The 22,246-nt window shown below is 35.5% G+C and overlaps 1 protein-coding gene across 1 annotated transcript in view; it reads left to right on the top strand.

Annotated features, from left to right (window-relative positions):
* Window positions 1-22,226, top strand: part of LOC103275112 (short transient receptor potential channel 1-like) — a gene marked incomplete at its 5' end in the record, with an annotated part of 62,573 nt that extends 40,347 nt beyond the window's left edge. Inside the window, 6 exons of the mRNA XM_008072527.2 lie at window positions 5,085-5,224; window positions 7,068-7,211; window positions 17,435-17,610; window positions 19,169-19,370; window positions 19,612-19,806; window positions 21,682-22,226. Of these exons, the coding sequence (XP_008070718.1) occupies window positions 5,085-5,224; window positions 7,068-7,211; window positions 17,435-17,610; window positions 19,169-19,370; window positions 19,612-19,806; window positions 21,682-21,909 (1,085 nt within the window). The remainder of the gene's footprint in view (window positions 1-5,084; window positions 5,225-7,067; window positions 7,212-17,434; window positions 17,611-19,168; window positions 19,371-19,611; window positions 19,807-21,681) is intronic.
* Window positions 22,227-22,246: the final 20 nt, after the last annotated feature.

Consider the following 22,246-nt stretch of genomic DNA (forward strand, 5'->3'; position numbering starts at 1 on the left):
GCCAATCGGACATGGGAATACGTAGTATTTTAGAGGTGAAAGAAAGGGAGACTATTAAACAACAGAGGCATTTTGGAAGAGTTTTAGGTTTGGTGATTTGTGGGAGGGCAGATCCTGAATATAATTTTGGATATGTTGAGTTTGAAAAGTCTTTGAGGTATCCAAGAGAGATGTTAAGCAGACAGCTGGTCTGGAGCTTAAGAGGAAGTCCAAGCTTGAGTTAGAAATGTGTGAATATCTGAATATAGGTGGTATGTGAAACTATGGACATGGAAAAGACGCCAGGAGAAAGTGTAAAATGAGAAGATGAGAGAACCTAAGACCAAGCCTTGAGAAATTCGAAAAATGGCTAGAATTGTTGCTTATTAATGTTATTTACTAATTCTAAAAAAAAAAAAGACCCTAAAACATAAAATGTTGATTATGTACTGATTGCATTTCTTATAATAGTTTAAATTATTTTGTTCTTTTCAATCCAGTATAGAAATATAAAATACATCAAGCAAATTAGCTTCATTTCAGTGGGGGTGTTGCATTGGAGATGGAAAACTACCTGACAGTGGTTCTCACTGTACTTTCCTATGTCTGCCTTTTTTGGTCAACAATCTTCTCCGTATTCACGTTGTAACTTTTGGTTAAGAGTTTTTTTTTAGTATAATATTGCACTTTACAGAAATAAGTACTTGTTTCTACAAGCATCTTTCTTAGTTTAGTGTTTTAATATTAACAGGAATGTGTCTAAAGTTTAAATATGAGTGTTTGAAGATGCTTCATAAATAAGGATTTGCACACTATTGTATATCAGGATCTAGGATTGGACAGTAATTTTTTTTTTTTTGAGTTGGAATCTCACTCGGACAGTAATTTGAGTCTTCAAGAAAGTATTATCATGGAAGATTTGTTTAATATGTTTCTGCCCCATATCTTCTAGAGCTGCGTGAAGGCTGAACATGATAAATATGCAGAAAGCTTTCATCCCCACTGCTTCTCCCAATAAAAGAAAATAATATTTGAGTTAATAAAATATTACCTGCTAGACTATTTCATTAACACTTTTAGACAGTTTATTCATTTTGAGTAAAATCTCATCCAAATGGATTTTTTAAAGTGTTTTTCCTGTTAGATCTGTAAAAACTTTACTTTTTTTCTACATAAAATATGGATACTGCATCATTAAGATGTGATGAACAGAGGTTTTCAAGAATGTTTTATGTACTTCCCCGGGGAATTATTCTGCCTACTGGTAAGCCAGAGAATGATTCTCATCTCCTCCCATGTGTTATGCTGCAGCAAGACTTCCATGTCCTACTTTATATTCTCCCTAAAAATGTATTAATGAAATTATATACCATAAAACTATCCTGGTTTATGCTCCTGACTGTCTGGTACTAATAGAAATACATAATCATGGAGGAACTTTTGACCTAACAAGGGGAAGGGTTTTTGTTTGTTTGGTTGGGTTTGGTTTTCATTTACAAAAATTTTAACACCCTCTTTGTATCAGGCACTATTCAGTGCATTTGGGACACTGGTAATACAACAAAGATTCTAGAACTCTTGAAGAGCCTATCCAAAGTAGAGGAATGACAGTCAATTAAAAATAGACCTAATAAATAAATTATATTTGTGTTAGAAAGTGATAAGTACTGTAAAAGCAGAGTTAGAGGGATTGGGAGTAGTGACCATGGAGCTTGCAATTTTAAATAGGTAGTCAGGGAGATGCAAGCAAAGACATATCTCTCTGTGGAAGGGGGGGAGCACACCTCATCAACAAGGGTACCTGCATAATGAATATTTATATACCTAACCCTTAACTGTACCCTGTTGGTGACCAGCACTGACCAAGGGTGGATTAGGACCTGCACCAGAGAATCTGGGGACGGCGAGAAGAGACCACTTGGAGGCAGTTCTTCTGGGAACAGTCTGATCAGGACTGAAGCCAAATTTTATTCGGACTCCTTCCAACTTATATACCATTTTCTATACCCTCCATCAGTGTGATAATCACTTGCTGGGGGCGTACAAGTTCCGTGCTTTACAAACTATGCATCACAAGACCACCACGAGATCTGCAATTTCCAAGCAAACAATTCAAATTCCATTAAGGTCACAGGTGCACAATTTCAATACAAATCGTTCAAAGTGTTTTCCATAATGTTCAATAAATCATTCATATTATACTCTTTGTTCTAAACCCTGATTAATACAAAAACTTTCTAAGTTAACTCTAGGTTCAATCCAAGTTCACTGACTCCTAATATTTTTTAAAGGTTGATATTATCAACTTATTAGCACTATAATCTATAAGTTTACTTAAATGACTTAATTTTTATTTATTCCATTAACCTATTATGACTCAACATAGTGCCCTGTAATTCTATAACAATTAATTCAAATCTTATTCCTTACCATGACTTATATGAGTTTCATAAACCTAAACTTTAATTTTTATATGATCTAGTGATTGGACTTTAACCCAAAACTTAAATCTTTTTTCCTAGTACATTAATACATGGCTACGTGTAAAATTTCCTATTGTCATATTAGAAACAAAAACAGCACCGTTGAGAAAATTTCGGTATACTAATCAAAGGATCTTAAAATTGGCCTACAGGAACAGGAACTAAAGTCATAGTCTGAGAAAAGGAAACTTAAAAGCTTAAACAAAACTTAAAAGTTTTCTATGAATGCTTATTACTGTTTAAATCTTTTCGATGGAAATTGTATCGTCTTAAATGTATGTTTTATTCAAACAAGTCTATTCTAAAAATCAAATAGTAGCTGTCACACTCTTGGATAATGGGCTGCACGGTTACCATGACAATGACCACGGGCTGAAGCAAAGGAGTTTCGGCATGTAACGAAACTAGAAAAACGTCCTGCCTGGCTAGAGGCAGGGCAATAAAACTATTATGGTAACTTAGTTTCTAATCTTAATCCTAGGAGAAACTGCCTTTGGGAACAAGAGCTAACTAACCAGTCTACCAGGAAATAGAAGTTAAAAAATATCTAGAAAGAAGTAAAACTTAGAAGGGACAAGGTCATAAAAAATAATTCTGCTATGCAACTTTCTATCAGGTGTATAGAGATTTACTTATAAGTTTTACTGCCATGTATGCACACTGGTCACTAATCATACGCCAATATTATAGGTATAACTGATATCCTATGTCAGAGGCGATCTTCCAGATGGGCCTTTACAGGCCTCAGCCATGTAGCTATAGATGTTGACTCCCAACAGTACCCCACAATTTTAAAATAAAAAATACATATAATTTAAAAAAAAAAGAAAAAGTGAGGTCATTAATCAAGTGGATGTATCTGGGTGAGAATCCTCCAGCCAGAAGGAAAAGCCAATGTAAAGGGCCTGAGGGCAGGAGTCATGTGTATTAAAAGAACAGCAAATAAGCAATGAGGTCAGTGTGACTAGAGTGACTAGAAGAAAAGACAGTAGGAGATGAGTCAGAGAAGATCGGTAATGTGGAACCTTGGAGATCATTGTAAAGATTGACTTGACTCTTAATGAAGTAGGATTTAAGGAAAACTGCAAGGCCCACTATGTGCAGTCAGCAGCAGTGGTCTTGATTTCTCGGATATTCTCAGGACACAAAAAGCTGAAAACTGGCACCAGTTAACTTAGCTTTGTAGGATACAAGACGGGAAATGGCATGTCAGCTGACAGCGTCAAGCTTCAAATATATCTTTGGGAGACCTTACAAAAGACTTGGACTGCTTCTCAGCCCCTTAGTGGGTATTCTCAGTTGTATGGGATGAGGCCACATGGATAGGTACGGGTTACCCCAGCAGGAACTATATCTTACAGGCCCCAAGAGTATAGTCCCATTACAGGCACACCCTGAGTTAAGAGAGACGTCACACAGAGAGACTGAAGCCTGTGTCTCTCAACGTGTTTTTACAGTCCTGGTTATATCCCTTTAGGGACTGTGAGTTCACTCATAGTCCTCCCAGTCCAGTTTCCCTGTCTGGTTGTTTTTTCAATGATGATGAACACAAGTGATCTTCCATTTGTTTCTTAACATAGTACATCTTTAAGGAAACCACTATAGTAGGAGATAACATGAGGTTATGTTTTCATGGAGAAACAGTTGGATCTGCTGTTAATTTTTTCTCCTCTGGGAGCTTCTAAAAGGATTCTAAAGTAGCATTTACATTTTAAAAAGGATTTCTGTGGTTGCTGTGTTGAGAATAGACATTAGGTAGATCAGAGTAGAAGCAGAGAGACCAGGTAGCTGTTTCAGTAATTCAGGCAAAAAAGGAGGGTGGCTTGAAGTTGCAGTGGTTATGAGAGTGGCAAGATCCTAAATATATGTAATTTGAAAGCAGAAATAGCAGGATTTGCTTCAGCATTGAATGTGGAGTTTAAAAGAAATACATGAGTCCTAGTAATTCAAGGACACTTAGATTGAACAACTAGAAGGATAGAGTTCCGGTCAGTTGAGATGGGAAAGTCTGCAAATGTAGTGGATTTGGGGGCAAAGCTTAGGAATTCAGTTTGGATAGGGTAGGACATCCAATTGGAGATGTACAGTAGCCAGTGCCTATATAAGTTGGTTAGGAGAAAGGTTTAGAGATCCAAATTATTATATAAATATAGATTGAGTTTACATATACAGATTTGAGAGCCTTTGCATGTAGGTGATATTTAAAGCCATGAGATTGGATGAGATCATTAAAGTAGTAAGTGTAGGTAAAGAAAGGGATCAGGCACTGAGCCTCTTGAGGAGTGTGTGTGTGTGTGTGTGTGTGTGTGTGTGTGTGTGTGTGTGTGTGTGTGTGTGTGAGCATCAGTTTGTTTGGCTTTTTATGCTTGTTTCACATCACTTAAAATCCTTTTCTGGCAAAGATTAAACTTAAGGTTATTTCTTGAAGTCATAGGAAAGTTAAGGTTAGTTTCTTTCAAATTTTAGGAACTTTTTACTGGAAAGTTCTTGTTTTTCTTTTTCTTTTGAATAATGCTTTAGCTGGCCCAGTGGTTATTTAATACTTGGTGGAGACTTAACGTATTATTTCATTTAATATTGAGTTAGGAAAGTATTTTCTGATTTTTTTCTTCTTTTTTTTAGGAATGATTTGGTCAGACATTAAAAGACTCTGGTATGAAGGGTTGGAAGACTTTTTAGAAGAATCTCGTAATCAACTCAGTTTTGTCATGAATTCCCTTTATTTGGCAACCTTTGCCCTGAAAGTGGTTGCGCATAACAAGGTGATTATTTACTATGTCAATTGAAGGCACATATTAAGTTTATTTTGAAAATGCGTAAGATAACTATCTTAGGTATTTATAGCTATGTAAATATGTCATAGCTATGTAATTCAGAATTACATAGAGCCAAATTGTTGTCTGGTGTTCTTTTCTTTTAAACCTATCTGTGTGCACATAATTTCCTACCTTTTCAGTAGTTTAAAAGATATTACTTACATTTACATGATGGTTACCTAGTCTGTGACAGTATATTGGTATTTAGTATACTTTATCTCATTGCATCTTCACAGGGATTCTATGAAACACAGATCCTTATCCCCATTTTGCAAATAAGAAAAATGAAGCTTAGTCCAAATATATAGTAAGAAATCAAAACTGGATTTAAAGCCAGGTCTTTCTAGGCATTTTCTTTCTTCCAGATATCAATTCCTTATATCTGAGGTAGGTTATTTTAGCTCATTAACCTGTATATACTTAAAATGAGGATACAACATAAATGATCTTTATATCTACCAGAAAGAGTTTATCTGAACGGAATTTATTACATATTATTTTATACATGCTTAGTCCTGATCATTAATTTTAATAGCTTAAAAGTAATATATTTATAATCATTTTACCAACTTTATATTTTTATTTAGAATTTGACAAAAATCTTGCCATATAAACATCTTATAACTTTGTTGTCCTCAACAGTTAAGCTTCCCCAAGTCCAGAAAGGTTAATAAATTTTATTTTAACATCTTTGTTTAAACCCTGAGTTTGGAATTCTTCTAGAATGTCACATTTAAGAACTAAAAGTGTAATACCCTCTGTCTTTTGACTAATTTATAGATTATAGAAAAAGCAAGCTGATTTTCTTATATCATTTTACTTAGTTAAAAAATGCATTCCTTTAATTAGTCAGCAGTATGGAAGATTGGTCTCTTTAATTCTACAAGTGGGGTGCTAATATAATTTATTATCCAAATCAGGACATTTTGAGAGTGAAAGGGGGAATTATTAATAACTATGTCATGACTGGGTGTGGTGACTCACCCCTGTAATCTCAGCACTTTGGGAGGCCAAGACGGGAGGATTGTTTGAACCCAGGACAAGTCCTAGGCTACATAGGAAGACCTTATCTCTACAAAAAAATCAAAAAAGTTGCCGGGTGTGGTGATGCACTTGTAGCCCCAACTACTCAGGAGGCTGAGGTAGAAGGATAGCCTGAGCTCAGAAAGTCAAGGCTACAGTGAGTTGTGATTGTGCCACTATACTCCAACCTGGGCTATAGAGTGAGACCCTGATTCAAAAGAATAATAATAATTATTATTACTATTATGCCAGATAACTGGTATATAATGTCCTACTTCTCTCCAAAATTGGGACTCTCTTTCTCAGTACAATAATGTCCTCTTTTTATTTTGTATTTAAAAGGGAAAAATTTTGTCTATGGTTTATTCTAGAATTTAGAGTCAAGGGACAAGGTTAATTTAATATGATAATGAATTAATCGATAGCACGTGCATTTAAAAGTTTGTGTGGTAGAATTTAAGAAAATTAGCCAACAATTTATTTATAAAAAGTTTAATGATAATTTTTTTAAAGTTTAATTTTCTGAAATCTCAGAATTCTGGGAAAACCTCTTCATATAGAGTGATATTGCTTCACATACATAGAAATCATAGAAATTTAATTAAAACAATATTTCTACTAAAAAAGGAGAAGTCTATACAACAGGTGGAAATCCCCTACAAAAAGACAAAATAAAAATAGCTTTCTTTCAATACTCAGAATATTTGTTTTTATTTGTCTAAATTGAGAGAGCTTATTTACATTGGCTTTTTCTTCCTAACCTTAGTTTCATGATTTTGCTGACCGGAAGGATTGGGATGCATTCCATCCTACACTGGTGGCAGAAGGGCTTTTTGCATTTGCAAATGTTCTGAGTTACCTTCGTCTCTTTTTTATGTATACAACCAGCTCTATCTTGGGTCCATTACAGGTAAGTGATTAAAATTTCTTCAAGAACATTTGTTTGATGTCATTATTGTTACATCTTTCTCCTTATTTACTGGAACATTGTTCTCTTGTGATGTTAAAGCTAAACTTTGATTTTGAAAATAATTATCAATTAGAAGGACATGGAGTGTTTATTTACTTTACTTCTGGCTCAGTGATAATACTTTGCTTTCAGCTACTCATAGTTTATTAATCTGTGGTCCATTGGCCTCCTCTCCCACACCGTGGACATAGACTATATGTTTAAAGTATAGTTACACTTCAGACACAGAGTAATATAAAAATCTGCTTTTCATCAAAATGAATCTCACATTTACAGTTTTAAATGTTTTAAGTTATAAGAAGGACCTATACAAACAAATATTTATGCTTGATGATTATTAAGCATGTAAGCTATATTTTAAAAAAGCTCTTTCACTTTTGTTAATAAATAGTAAATGTAATGAGTTAGAAAATAGCATATTTAGAGCTAAAAAATTTATAGAGGTTACATAGTTCAGCTTTATACTTTATAGTTAAAGAAATTGAACTTTTGAGATGGTATGTGATTTGTCCAAAGTAGTATGATTATGATGCATGAAAGTCCAAGACTAAATTCTTAGTCTCTTTACACCAAAGAAAGGACTCACAATTGGTTGAATTTACCTCCACGGAGTTTGGTAGTTGATTGTAGAAGGTAGATCACCTCTGCTAGCTCTATATAGTACTCTACCTTATAATTCTGAAAATCTGAACAATATTCATTTTTCCTTAATAGTCAAACTTTGCTAACAATTTAGATTGTCTTTTACATTTTTTAAAGGAGCTATTTTAAATAAAAGGCATAATTACCTTCTCCAAACAGGGATATGAAAATAAAATATATAGGAAAAACCTGATTTGATTAGGCTTGTGCTATCATCCTGCAACAGTGTTTCCTGAAGTATGGCTCTCTTAACCAAGTCCTGTGAGATGCTCTGAATTAAGTAAGTTTGGGACACACTGCATACTGTATACCTCTTTTGGGAATTCACAGTGCATGTTATCATATTAAAGCTTCTGAGAAAGAAATAAATACACTTGTTTAACCTTGTTTAAACCATCATTACCTAAATTCATTTAACCTCATCTGTTTTTCATGAAATATGTTCAAGTCTCTGTATTTCTCCAAAGTGTAGTATGTGAAGCACTAGCTTAAACTATGTGTTATTTCAATTTATTTTTGCCACTAATATTATCTATGAATGCTTTAAGAATCAACAATGTTTTTATATGCACATTGATATTTTTTTTTAAGCTAAAAATGGATGAGATGACTAAGTTTCTATACTGGAAATTTCTTTATGGACTTTGACAAAGGGTTAAAAAGGAGAAAGTGCAATATAGCTCAGGAACTAAGAGCCAATTTCTGACATCTATTTCCAACCAACATGAAGTAACAAAAATTGGATATGCCCTCCTGCCTGAAGCAATCAAAAAGGAAAAAAGTACAGACAAGATATATGAAAAAACAGTTTATAAGAAACTGGACATTAGGCAATAAAGAACAGTGATCTCTAAGAAACAAGAAATAACAATTGCCCTAGCTTATTGTCTTGTGATAATTTTCAGGCAGGGTACAGAGTGAATAAGTGCAGTCAGCACTTGGCAGAATTCTGGGTTTAGGAGACAGTTCTGAGAGTTCATTGAGACTGAGTTTGCAGGATGGGGTACTGGAGAGGACAGAGCTGTACGGAGAGAAAATTCTGGGAATTTTTAGCTATTCTCCCTTGTGTATTCTGCAGAGTACCGATTATCATATGCATGTGAAGACACTACCTGGGGCAGAGAAAGAAACATCTGACAGGATTAGTACTTAAGTTCATTCAGAGGATAGTGCCTGTTTATATTAGCCAAACTAGAAAAACTCCATTGGGTAGAGTACTCAGAAGGGTCTTGCCCCTCTAGTGGGGAATAGTTACCTCTAGACTACTCACTGCTGTGATTTCACCAAATAAAATTTAAAAAGCATAATCTGAAAGGATTAAACTGTTTCCAGGTAACTTAAATGTGTTCATTGACTTATCCAAAAGTGACACACATGTTATAATTATCAAATAAAGATTCAAAAACGATTATATTCCATATGTCCAAAAAGTTATGTAGAGACACGAAAGATGGAAAAAAGATCCAAATCAAATTTGTAGAGATTTAAATTGCAATATGTGGCATGAAACATGTACTGGATGTGATTAATGACAGATTAGACATTGTAGAAAAATACATTAGTGAATTTGAAAAGATAATCAAAGTTCTTCAAAATAAAAGGGAGAAAAAGAATTTTAAAATTAAAAAGAGCATCTGTCAACTTTGGGATAACTTCAGGTGGCTAACACACATGTAACTGGAGTCTCTGAAGAAAAGGAGAGACAAAAATTTTGAAGAAATAATAGCTGAAGAGTTTTCAAATTTGAGGAAAACTGTAAACCCACAGATCTAAGTTCATTAAACCTCAAACAAAAAAAAAAAAAAGAAAAAGAAAATCACACCAATGGGCCAGGGGTGGTGGCTCATGCCTGTAATCCCAGCACTTTGGGAGGATGAGGTGGGAGGATTGCTTGAGCCTAGGAGTTCGACTCTAACTTGGGCAACATAGCAAGGCCCTGTCTCTACAAAAAACAAAAACAAAAACATTGCCAGGCATGGCAATACATATCTGTAGTCCCAGCAACTTTGGAGGCTAAGGTGGGAGGATCACTAGGAGTTTAAGGCTGCAGTAAGCTATGATTGTGCCACTGCACTCCAGCCTGGGTGACAGAGCAAGACCATATCTCTGAAAAAAAAAATCACACCAGCGTACATCATACTCAAATTGTTCAAAATCAGTGATAAAGAGAAAAATCTTCAAAGCAGACACAATAACAACTCATCACAGGGGAAAAAGATAAGAATGACAGCAGATTTCTTGTCAGAAACAATGCAAGTAAAGAGGCAGTGGAGCAACATTTTAAAAGCACTAAAAGGAAAAAGACAAACAACTGTTAACTAGAAGTTCTACACTAAACAAAATATCGTTCAAAACTGAGATAAAACTTAGAATTTTCAGGACATACAAAAGCTAAAAGAATGCGTTACTGGTAGACCATCACTGCAATAAATGTTAAAGGAAATCCTTTGGGTTGAAGGAATACAATACCATATGGAAATATGGATCTAAACAAAAGAATGAGTACAAGAAAATACAGCTGTACCCAAAGGGAATGGTAACTACATAGCTAAATATATAAGCATTTTTTGTTATTTAAATCTCTTTGAAAGATAATTGTTTAATGAAAACAATGTATTGTAGGGCTTATAACACACACATATATACATATATGTACACACATATACATATTCATATATGTGTTTATATTTACACTCACACATATATGCATGTTTATATATATAATATGACAACAATAGCATAAAGTCCATGCTGGAAGAAACAGAAATATACTATTGAAAGGTTCTTATATGATACATGAAGTACTGTGATGCCATTTGAAAATAGCTGAGTTAAGTTAAAGATGAAGTTAAATAGTTCACAGAGCTAGTAAGTGGTAGAGTCAGGAGCTGAATCTGAGTCTATTTGACGCCAGAGGCCAACTTGAAGTTTCTTCTTCTGCTTTTGTGAAGGACACCAGCTAATCCACTTCAGCAGATATAAGAATCATGGTTGGCTATAAGTCAGTAATGTCTTATTTTTAAAGAAAAAAGACATGACAATAGAATCTATAAATCATTTCATTAAAAGTAATAGTAACAGTGAACTTTTTTTTTTTTTTTTTGAGTTGGAGTCTTACTCTGTCGCCTAGACTGGAGTGCAGTGGCCGCTCCCGGCCACCGCAGCCTCGACCTGCTGGACTCTGGCGATCCTTCCGCCTCAGCCTTCCGAGTAGCCAGAATTATAGGCACGCGCTACCACGCCCAGCTAATTTTTTGATTTTATTGTAGAGATGAGGTCTCGCCTGCCCAGGCGAGTCTTAAACCCACGGGCTCAGGCAATCCACTCACCGCAGCCTCCCAAAGGTGCGGGATTACAGGCTGAGCCACCGAGCCCGGCTGAACAGTGAACATTTATTGAGCCCTTACTATGTGCCAAATACTGTTCTAAGGTCTTTAGTTATATTAACTATCTCATTTAATTAATCCTCACAGCCATTCTTAGAGTCAGACTATTTTATTTCCATTTTACAGAGGATGAATCTGAGGCATAGAGACATTAAGTAACTTGTACAAGGTCACATGGTTGGTAAGTAGCAGAACTGGGATCCCAGCCCAGGTGGTTTGGCTTCAGAGCCAATGATCTTAATCACTATACTAAATTGCCCCCAGATTTTGTTATACTATAGATTATAATATGATTCCCTCATTAACTTTTATTATGTAATAACTTTTGTGGGCAGGCTTTAATAATTTAAAGATTTTTTAAAAAACTCTTCCTGAGTTTAATATGTTTTAAATGAATTTTAGTATGTTTCAAGTAAATTAAACAATGCTTAACACTGATAGTTGTTTGATTCAGAAATGACAAGCCATGACCACACAGCACTTCACCCTTTTTTTCCCATCTGATCCTAGGGTAGCACATGCTCTCAGGACCTACATGCTTCCTTTCTCTGCTTGTAGCTTAGAACGGAAGATATGGTATTAATAGTTCTTTCTGTCCCAAGACTCTGCTGCATTAGTTCAAGTATGCCTATCTGGAGCATATATTGTTGGAAAGATGGCATGAATAGATTTACTCAACACAGAGTTGCCACAAACCTTCAATTTGTAAAACAAAACAGCCACCAAAAAAAACCAATATCTGTGGAGCACCATAAAGTGGAATAAAATATAGTATACCTGTATTTTGAAGGCAGTTGAAGTGTAGAGTGGAACAGGTCGAGGCAGATAGAAGAGAAAGACAAGATTTTCAGAGAAAGCAGCCCTTCAAGGAGTTTTATTCCTGCTTTTCAAGTAACTGTCAAGTCCAAGCTCTATCAGAGAGAAACCTGAGACTTTCATTTGTTATTGTTGTACTCGATAAGACTGGGTGTTGAATACCAGATGTAAGGTCAGGCAGGCCTGTTTTCCCTTGCTCTTTCTATTTTCCCTTTCCCACTATAAAATGCCACCACTGTTTCTTCAGTGCTATGGTAACCAGTCCTTCTCACAAGAGCAACACATCTCCCCCTTCACCTTTTTTTTTTTTTAAATCTCATGCTTTCAGCCTCTATCTAGAGAAACTAAGGGGGGAAAAAAGACTATTTTTTGAAGGAAGGAAAGAAGTTATTTGGGAATTTTCTTAAGTACTAATTCCTTTTCTTCCAAAAGTTTCTTCCCTCCCTGTTTCACTTAGGATAAGAGATGCATTTCTTTCCCAGAGGTAAAAATGTTTCTTTCCCAGAGATACTTGCTATATCATGTGGTTCTAGACATTCTCACTGCGGGTCCCACCTTGGTTGATTGGGGTGTTTTAGGGAGAATACTCAAAGTTTCAGGCAAGGTGCTGGGGTGCAAATCAGATTAAAGGAGGGAGACCCTTGGGGGTCACTGTGTACATTCTTAGCCTCAACATTTATCATAATTGAAGTGCTTTTATCTAAATATCTTGCTTTTCTATTCTAATTATTAGAATTACTAATATTACAAATGGTTGAACACTCCCTTGGATTCTAACATGGTTCAGTCTTTCTCCATCATCTACTATTACTTAGTGTCTGTGAGCTTCGGTTTCTTTGTTGTTGTGAGGATTAAAGGGTCACTCTTTGTAAGATGTATACATATCAGAGTACCTGATAATATGGTGGACTTTACGTAAATGTTTAGATCCGTTTCTGCATTCCTTTTATAGTTAACTATGGCCGACCTGAAAAATAATACAAGCAAACTCAGAAAGTTAATGTAGTGCTTGAGTCATGTGCGTGTACTTTATTTCTAGTGAATCATTTAGTTTTACTGGACAGGTGTCAGATTTAATTTAGTAGCCTATGTTGATTGGTGCTCTTTCTAATGAGTAGAGTGATTTCAGATGCTTTGCATTTTGGGTCATATTAGACCTAGAGAAACCTAGAAGTCATGTAGTCTAGAGGCTCCTAAACTGGTGGGGCAGCAGAATCACCTGGGGAGCATGTTAAGCCTAGATTCTCAAGTTTTGCCCTCAGAGATACTGATTACATAGATTGGGTGAAATTCTGGCAAATCGCATATGAGTCTGATGCAACATTGGACTATTCCCTGTTATCAATCAAGAATCTAAGGCCCAGCTCACACAGTGTTAGAACCAGATCTTGTGTTAATTAACCAAATTACCAATTACATCTTTTTTGGATAATCATTCATCCATTAATTCAATAATCCCCGGTGTGTGGGAACTATTATGTGAGCGCTAAATCCATACTAATAGTACCCAGCCCCAAATTTGTAATGAGAGAACTAAGATAAAATCACAAAGTGATGTTTTAGAAAATTACTTGCAAGGAGTTGGAAAGAAGAGTTCAATTCTTACCTTTGCCATCTATTAGTTCTGTTACCCTGAGCAATTCAGTAAATCTCTCTGATCCTCTCAATGTGGTCACTTGGAAAAATCGAGATAGTACTACCCCTTCCCACCTTGTAGGGTAGATAAAACAAATATGTGATGGCTCTTGGAAAGTGGTAAAAGGCATATAAAAAGTAGTTCAATGAAAGGCATATAAAAAGTAGTTATGCATTCAACATTTTAATTAATGTGCCAAGCTCTGGAGCTTACTAAAACATGGTGCCCGCCCTTAAAGACTGCTAGGAGACAAACACAAATTCTGGTATAAAGTGAAAAATCCTGCTTTAGAAATAATGAACAAAGTTGCTTTGGGAGCGTAACTGAGGGGATACCTGGAGAGAGTTTGGAAGGCTCCTTAGAAGAGGTGGTATTTGTTATGAGCCCTAGAAAGATGAGAAACTTGCCTGGCAAAGAAAAAAGGGAGACATACCTGCAGAAGCCTGGAGTCATAAAGCATAGGAGTGTATTTAGAGAAGAAAGGATATCCTTTATGCTTGGCCCATGGATTGCAGTTGGGGAAATGAGGCTGAAAAAGACAGGCAGGGCTGGACTCCCAAGGGCTCTGTGCCAGGAATTTTAATCTTATCACACATCAAAGGAGGTTTTTGAGCCTGGGTGGCTTGACTAGATAAAACTTTTAGTCAGGCAATTATAGCTTTGCTCTGGAGGAAGATTTGGAAGGAGAATGACTAGAAGTTGTTATTATTATTGCTCTCTTTTGTCAGCAACTTTTAATGTAATGAGCCTGATGACAGCAACCTTTCCCCTATCAGGCGTTTGGGTTGTTTTTGTTGGTCTACATAGTATTCAAACGCATGAGACTTTTGCCTCTGTAAAATTATTTTTCAAGAACAAGGCTCCAAAAGTAGTATTAACAGGTAAAAATATATCTGTTACTTTTCCTTGTATAATACTGATCCTTGTAACGCCTCAGTATTTTTATTTTGTTACAATACAGTGTGTTAATTTTCTGTCACACAGCTATTTCAGTATATTAATACTGTTTCACTATATTAATAGCATTTGGTCCTATCTTCTTTTAAGTTATACTAACAGTAATTTGCTTTAATTTCAGTTTTCTGGTTACCAAGAAGAATTTTTTTTCTCTGTGTATACCATTTTTAACTTCTATGTAAATTCAGCATTGGTATTTTAATTACCTTTCTCTTTTTACTTCATGGATTTTCATATGTCTCAAGTAAAACTGCTAAGTTGTTATAAATAAGTAAATATTTAAGAGAGCATCATTATTACTTTTACAAATACTTAAGCTTGGCTGGGTACGGTGGCTCATGCCTGTAATCCCAGCACTTTAGGAAGCCAAGACCAGAGGATTGCTTGAGTCCAGGAGTTTGAGACCAGCCTCGTCAGTATAGTGATAGCTCATTTCTACAAAAAAAAAAAAAGAGAGAGAGAAAAAAACACAAATTAGCTGGGTGCTGGCACATGCCTGTTGTCCCAGCTACTTGGGAGGCTGAGGCTGGAGGATCGCCTGAACCCAGGAGCTCAGCTGTGGTAAGCTGTGATTGTGCTACTGCACTCTAGCCTGGGCAATAGACTCCAACTCAAAAATAAAACAAAACCAAATATATAAACTTTATAATCTTCCTCAGTGTAAAATAAATGTACTGTTTTTGATATTTGTCTTTTACATGAATATTTGGTTAGTCTCTTCAAGCCATCGTTCACCTCATTGATATCCACTGTCCTACATTTAGTTCTTTTGTCTTATACAAGAACTAATAACATGCTTTTAAACAACAAGCCATGAAGTTTGTGGTATTCTCATTCAATATTGTTCACCATGATATTGAAATTGACTACACTTATTCTTTACAACTTTGACTAAACTTTTAAAGACAAAATTATCTTATACATGGTCACTCTTGGAGAAGACTATTTACCTGTAAATTTACAATGTCAAAACTTCATTCAAAGGTGATCTTTTCTGTAGTTATCAAAAGCAGTTACTATATTCTTACTGTTATAAGTTCTTAAGCTATATACTGGGATGGTATGGCTTTTTCTTCTGAGCACTCTCAAGCTGAATGAGATAATCCAATAAAGTTGTCATTGATTAAGAGGGAAATGTATTTTTTCACTTTCTTAGCTATTTAGAGTTTTCTCATTCTAAACACTCCCTGCTTCTTCTGTCGGAATTGTGCAAGGGGGGCAACTGGGGGAAGCATGGACTTTGAAAAGTACCACCTGGCCTAGTCACATGCACAAAAGTCAGGCATATTGAACCTCTGTCACAGAGTCTGGGTTACTAGCTTGTCATGTACCTAAAAATTTTAACATGCTTCTTCTGTTTAATTAGCTGACTAACTTTAGTGGACTACAAGAACCTGGCCACTGCCTGTGGTTACTATTTTGTGTCACTCAAAGTAGCTAGGTGTTATGTTGACTTGGGTCAGTTAAGAATTTTAAGTTGGATTTAGTTAATTATGGAAATTTGACCTGCTTAAGTTTGAGGAAAGGCTGCTTTTAAACACTAATTTTTGTATCTTAAAATTAATAAATGCATATAGTAAAGAAAATTCAAAGGAATATGAAGTAAAAAAAAAATCTGCCTCTTATAGCCTTAGTCTTACCTCCCATAGATGAGCATTGTTAACAATTTCTTGTGTAAACTTCCAGAAATTTCCTATGCATATTTAGCTATATGTATCTTATCTATCCTTTGAAAAAATGGAAATTAGAGCTGTTTGACATATACATACTGTTCTATACCTTGCTTGTTGTACTTAATGTCTTGTAGATGTCTTTCTATACCTGCACATGTGGATGTACTTCATTATTTTTAAAAACAATATTAGGATTTTCTACATTTTTTTTTTTTTGCTACCTCTACCAGTGCTGCAATGAAAATCATTGTATCTACACACATCTTTGTATATTTTATCTATTGGCTAAATTTCTAGAGATAGAATTTCTGTCTCAATAAAATGCTATCACATTACTTCCCAAATTTGTATGCCAATTTAAAAGTAAGAATTTATGCAAATTACCAAATCCCCAGATTTTGAAGCAATATGTAGGAGAATGAAATTAGGTTGAAATAACACTTCCATATGTACTATACATGTCTAAATTACAAAAGATACACATTGCATACTGGACACTTATTTATTTGGCTTGCTCGCATAATATTTTCTTAAAATGGACCCAGAGTGAAAGAAAATTGGTCACCTCAAAAGAGATTAGGGCAGTTCTCGAGGAAGAAATGCTGTTCTTTAGGAATTGGTTTAGAATTGGTTGCAAAAATCAGGTGAAATACTTTGTGTCATAATGATTTCATGTTTGTAAACTTTAAGAAGCTATATAAGCATTTATTTCCCTTTAGATTTGAGCGGGGCATTTTACTTTTATTCCTTGTAAATTAGGCCATTCTTTAATCTCCATGTCTCTGCCTCTACCTTCATAGCAACAATGTCCTCTGCAGACCTGGTCCAGATTCAGGGAATGGACCATCCAACACTAACAGAATTGGCGAGATTCGAATAGCTTTTTGTTAGCAGCTGGATTTGTGATGTTTTCAAAATGCTGATATGTTTCAACTAGAGGGAGTAAAAGGGATATAGCCTGTGAATCATGTTTGCCTTCCTTTTATTGCTGGGTTATATAATATTTTGCTTTTCTGATAATTTTAATGAGTACCTATGTAATATATTCCACAGATATCAATGGGACAGATGTTACAAGATTTTGGAAAATTTCTTGGGATGTTCCTTCTTGTTTTGTTTTCTTTCACAATTGGACTAACGCAACTGTATGATAAAGGCTATACGGCAAAAGAACAGAAGGACTGTGTAGGCATCTTTTGTGAGCAACAAAGCAATGATACCTTCCATTCGTGAGTGTCTCTTAATTTTTTAGTAAATATATTTCTCTCTTTCTACCATGTTCTACATGAATTAGTACCTACAGGAATGGAATTCCAAATTTTCTTTAAGAAATTCCTTTTTAATGTTTACAAACTTTAATAAATACTTATTTTTCATAAATCATTATAGCCATCTTTACATATAGAATCATAAATAGTAGGCCTAAGTTACTGCATTGTCTTCCTACTGCAGTTGGTCTTAACAGAGAGATTCTCTGCATTTTGTGTACTCTTAACATTTTGGGCAATTCTTTGTCAGTTCCATGTATTGCAAGATGTTTAACATCTCTGCCACTCAAGTATCAAATGTCAGTAGCAACTCTCATTGTTACAACCAAAAGCACTCTCACATTTTCAACACTTAAGAAGTCATTAGAATAGAGAACTTTGTAAACAATTTTTTCTCGAATGTATCAAAAGGAATTGAGCTACTAGTTGTGAGTTAACCAAAATACCTCCCATTTTTAAATAAAATCATGGAGAAAGAGTGTCGAATTATACGTTATTATGTGCCAACTATTCTTTAGTTACTTTGTGTGCCATCTTATTATTTAAAGAATAAGATTAGGCCAGGTGTGGTGGCTCAGGCCTGTAATCCCAGCACTTTGGGAGGCTGAGGCAAGAGGATTGCCTGAGTCCAGGGTTTCAAGACCAGCCTGGGCACTTTGGTAACACTCATCTCTACAATGAATCAAAAAATCAGTCAGCTGTGGTGGCACGCACCTGTGGTTCCAGCTACTTGGAAGGCTGAGGCAGAAGGATTGCCTGAGCCCAGCAGGTCGAGGCTGTGGTGACTGTGAGTATTGTGCCAATGCACTCCAACCTGGGTGACAGAGTGAGACTCTTACTCAAAAAAAAAAAAAAAAAGTTATACAATGATGAGGGCTAAAAAACAAATAAAAAACTTGGCCTAAGGAGTACATATGTGTAAGAGGGTGTAGAGTTAGATAAAGAACTAGGGAGTGCCCCAAAAGAGATGACATTCATGTAAAAATCTAAAGCCACAGTGAGTATATTTGGAGGAGGAACATTCACAGGTAGAGAGGGAACAGCAAAGGCAAATGCCCAGATGTGGAAGCATGACTGACCTATTTAAGAAAAAGCCAGGCAGCTTGTGTGGACGGAATATGGAGGGAGAGTTGTAGAAAATGAGGTCATAAAGTAATGAGATCATGTAGGACCTTGTTAGCCCATTTGAACTACTATGATTGAGAGTTGCTGGAAGGTTTTGAGAGAAGAGTGGCAAAATCTAACTGGGTGTTATCAGGATAATCAGGCTGTTGTGTTGAGAATAGATAGAAAGGCAGGAAAGGGTTAAACAGTTAGGAATCATTTATCTTCCTTTGGATCTATTTCTTTGTTTAAAGTAAGTTATATCTGTACTGTGGAAACCAGCCTTGTTTATTTTATAAAGTATTATTCAAGGATTGTCATTTTCATTTAAATACTTTTTGCTATAAGTGAGTTATTTATTTTTGCTAATTAATCTCTTTAATTTCCTTTGAAACAAATGCAATTGTCTTTGCAGGTTCATTGGCACTTGCTTTGCTTTGTTCTGGTATATTTTCTCCTTGGCACATGTGGCAATCTTTGTCACAAGATTCAGCTATGGCGAAGAACTGCAATCCTTTGTTGGAGCCGTTATTGTTGGGACATACAATGTTGTGGTTGTGATTGTGCTCACCAAGCTGCTGGTGGCAATGCTGCATAAAAGCTTTCAGTTGATAGCAGTAAGTTCACTCTTTTAAGGACTGTATATTTTCTTCAGGTCATACTAAATGTGTGCAATGGATTATAAGAATTGAAAGTTATAAAAGTTGAAAAATAGTATTTTACAATTGAATATAGATTTTTAAAATGTAAGTAATGTATAATTGCAAATCTTGGACCAAATTTTTATCTGCAAGATGTGAAACCCCCCCATATTTGTGTGTTCATATTCTTTTTTGCTTATTAATTTGCCTCCGATAGAACCACGAAGACAAAGAATGGAAGTTTGCTAGAGCGAAGTTATGGCTGAGCTACTTTGATGACAAATGCACATTACCCCCACCTTTCAACATCATTCCTTCACCAAAGACTATCTGCTATATGATTAGTAGCCTCAGTAAGTGGATTTGCTCTCATACATCAAAAGGCAAGGTCAAACGGCAAAACAGTTTAAAGGTAAGAAATTAGAAGCTTGAATGGCGACATCGAAGTTCTAGCAATTCCTAATCTCAGATGTTTCTTAAAGCATAAGTATGCAAGTTCCTTAAGGGTTGTGACTGTCATACTTTTTTAAAAAATTTCTATTTTAAAGTTGAGGAGTACAGTTCAGAGTTAGGTATACAAATGATCATTGCGTAGGTAAAGTTTGGGTTTCACTTTCCACTTCACTTGATTTGAGATCAGGTACCCTTATTGGTGAGGTGTGCCCACCCCTGGATTTCTGTTTTCCACTGCTGTATTACTAATGCTTGACATAAAACCTAACATAAAGTAAGGATTCAATAAATATTTATTGTAAGAGGTAGTACTGAGGTTTTTTGTTTTTTGGTTTTCAGTTTCCTCTAACATTATGAAATCTCATCTCATAGTTTTAAAACGTGGAAAATATTCAGAATACCTATTCTATAACTGTAGATAAAGTATAAACTACTAGAAGCAGTTCATATTTTTCTGGTTCTTGAACATTATTAAATGCATCAATAATTCCACACGTTTCTATAAACTAGAGATTGGAAATTTTTCTTGTAAAGGCCCAAATAGTAAATTCTCTATACTTTTCAGACCAAGACAAAAATCAAAGATACTATGTAAGTAGACATAACATGAGAAAAAACAAATTTCCACAAAACTTTTTGTTTTTTTGTTTTTTTTAGAGATAGGGTCTTGTGGCATAATCATAGGTCACTGCAGCCTCGAACCTCTGGGCCCAACTTGTCCTCCTGCCTCAGCCTCCCAAGTAGCTGTGACTACAGGCATGAGTCACACCTGGGTAATATTTAATTTTTTTTGTACAGATGGGGACTCACTATATGCCCAGGATGGTCTTGAACTCCTGGCCTCAAGCGCTTCTCCTGCTTCAGCCTCTCAAAGTGCTGGGATTATAGGTGTGAGCCACTGTACCCAGCTTCCACAAAAACCTTTATTGACAAAATTCAAAATATAGCAATAACTGAGTAATAATTTTTTTATATTACAAGTTACTAGTGAAAAGAATAGAATTCCTTTTTGGGGGGAGGGGATATTTACTTAAATAGGGTTCAAAATTAATATTCCCTATCATCCATTAATCCCAGCACTTTGAGGGGCCAAGGTGAAAGGATTACCTAAGCCCGTTTGAGACCAGCTTGGGCAACGTGGCCAGACCTCGTCTCTACAGTAAATTAAAAAAATTAGGTAGGCATGGTGGTGCGTATGTGTAGTTCCAGCTACTTGGAAGGCTGAGACAGAAGGATTGCCTGAGCCCAGCAGGTCTAGGCTGCAGTGGCTGTGAGCATGCCACTGCACTTCAGCCTGGGTGACATAGTGAGACTCCAACTAAAAAAAATAAATAATAATAATTTCAAACATTCATCTGTAAGATCCATTCTTAGCTCACAAGCAATGAAAAATAAGTAGGCCATATTTGGTCTGCGGGTTATAGTTTGCCAGTCCCCGCTATAAACTGAGGAGTCCTAAGACAAATTTTTTAAAATCAAGAGAAGCATAAAGATAAGTGAATAAAACAAATGCGCAGGCTGTATTTGTTTTTATTTTTTATTTTTTAGAGACAAAATTTTGCTTGTTGCCCAGGCTGGTCTTGAACCTGGGTTTAAGCAATCCTCCTACTTCCATTCTCCAAAATGCTGATATTATAGGCGTGAGCCACTGCTCCCAGCCAAGTGTTTGTTTTTAAGCAAGTGTTGAATATTATTTTATACCATATAGTAGCAAAACTATAATCTAATAAAGCTTTAAAAGATGTATTTATATGTGTGAGTTTTTAAAAAATATCTGCCTCATTTAATATTATTTCTGTATATCGTTAGAATCATATTGTTGTTTGTGTTGAAGGAATGGAGAAATTTGAAACAAAAGAGAGATGAAAACTACCAAAAAGTGATGTGCTGCTTAGTGCATCGTTACTTGACTTCCATGAGACAGAAGATGCAAAGTACAGATCAGGCAACTGTGGAAAATCTAAATGAACTGCGCCAAGATCTGTCAAAATTTCGAAATGAAATAAGGGATTTACTTGGCTTTCGGACTTCTAAATATGCTATGTTTTATCCAAGAAATTAACCATTTTCTAAATCATGTAGAGAATAATTTTCAATAATAAATCTGAAAGACTATACTGCATAACTTGCAATTAATGAGCTATATATTGAAATAAAGAATGATGTAAAAGCCATTTAAAATATTTATAGTATAAATATATGTTATGTAAATTATGTACATAGAATTAGTTTTCTAAAACCTTCTGTTAGTGGCTTTTTGCAGCAGTAAAACAGATTAAGTAGATAGATTTTTGTTAGCATGCTGCTTGGTTTTCTTACTTAGACGGTCCTTTAAAATGTTTTCTTTTAGCCGGGCTCGGTGGCTCAGCCTGTAATCCCGCGCTTTGGGAGGCTGAGGT

This window comes from Carlito syrichta, unplaced genomic scaffold (assembly GCF_000164805.1).
Source record: "Carlito syrichta isolate Samal-C Ts95f unplaced genomic scaffold, Tarsius_syrichta-2.0.1 Scaffold315320, whole genome shotgun sequence".
Classification (NCBI taxonomy): Eukaryota; Metazoa; Chordata; class Mammalia; order Primates; family Tarsiidae; genus Carlito; species Carlito syrichta.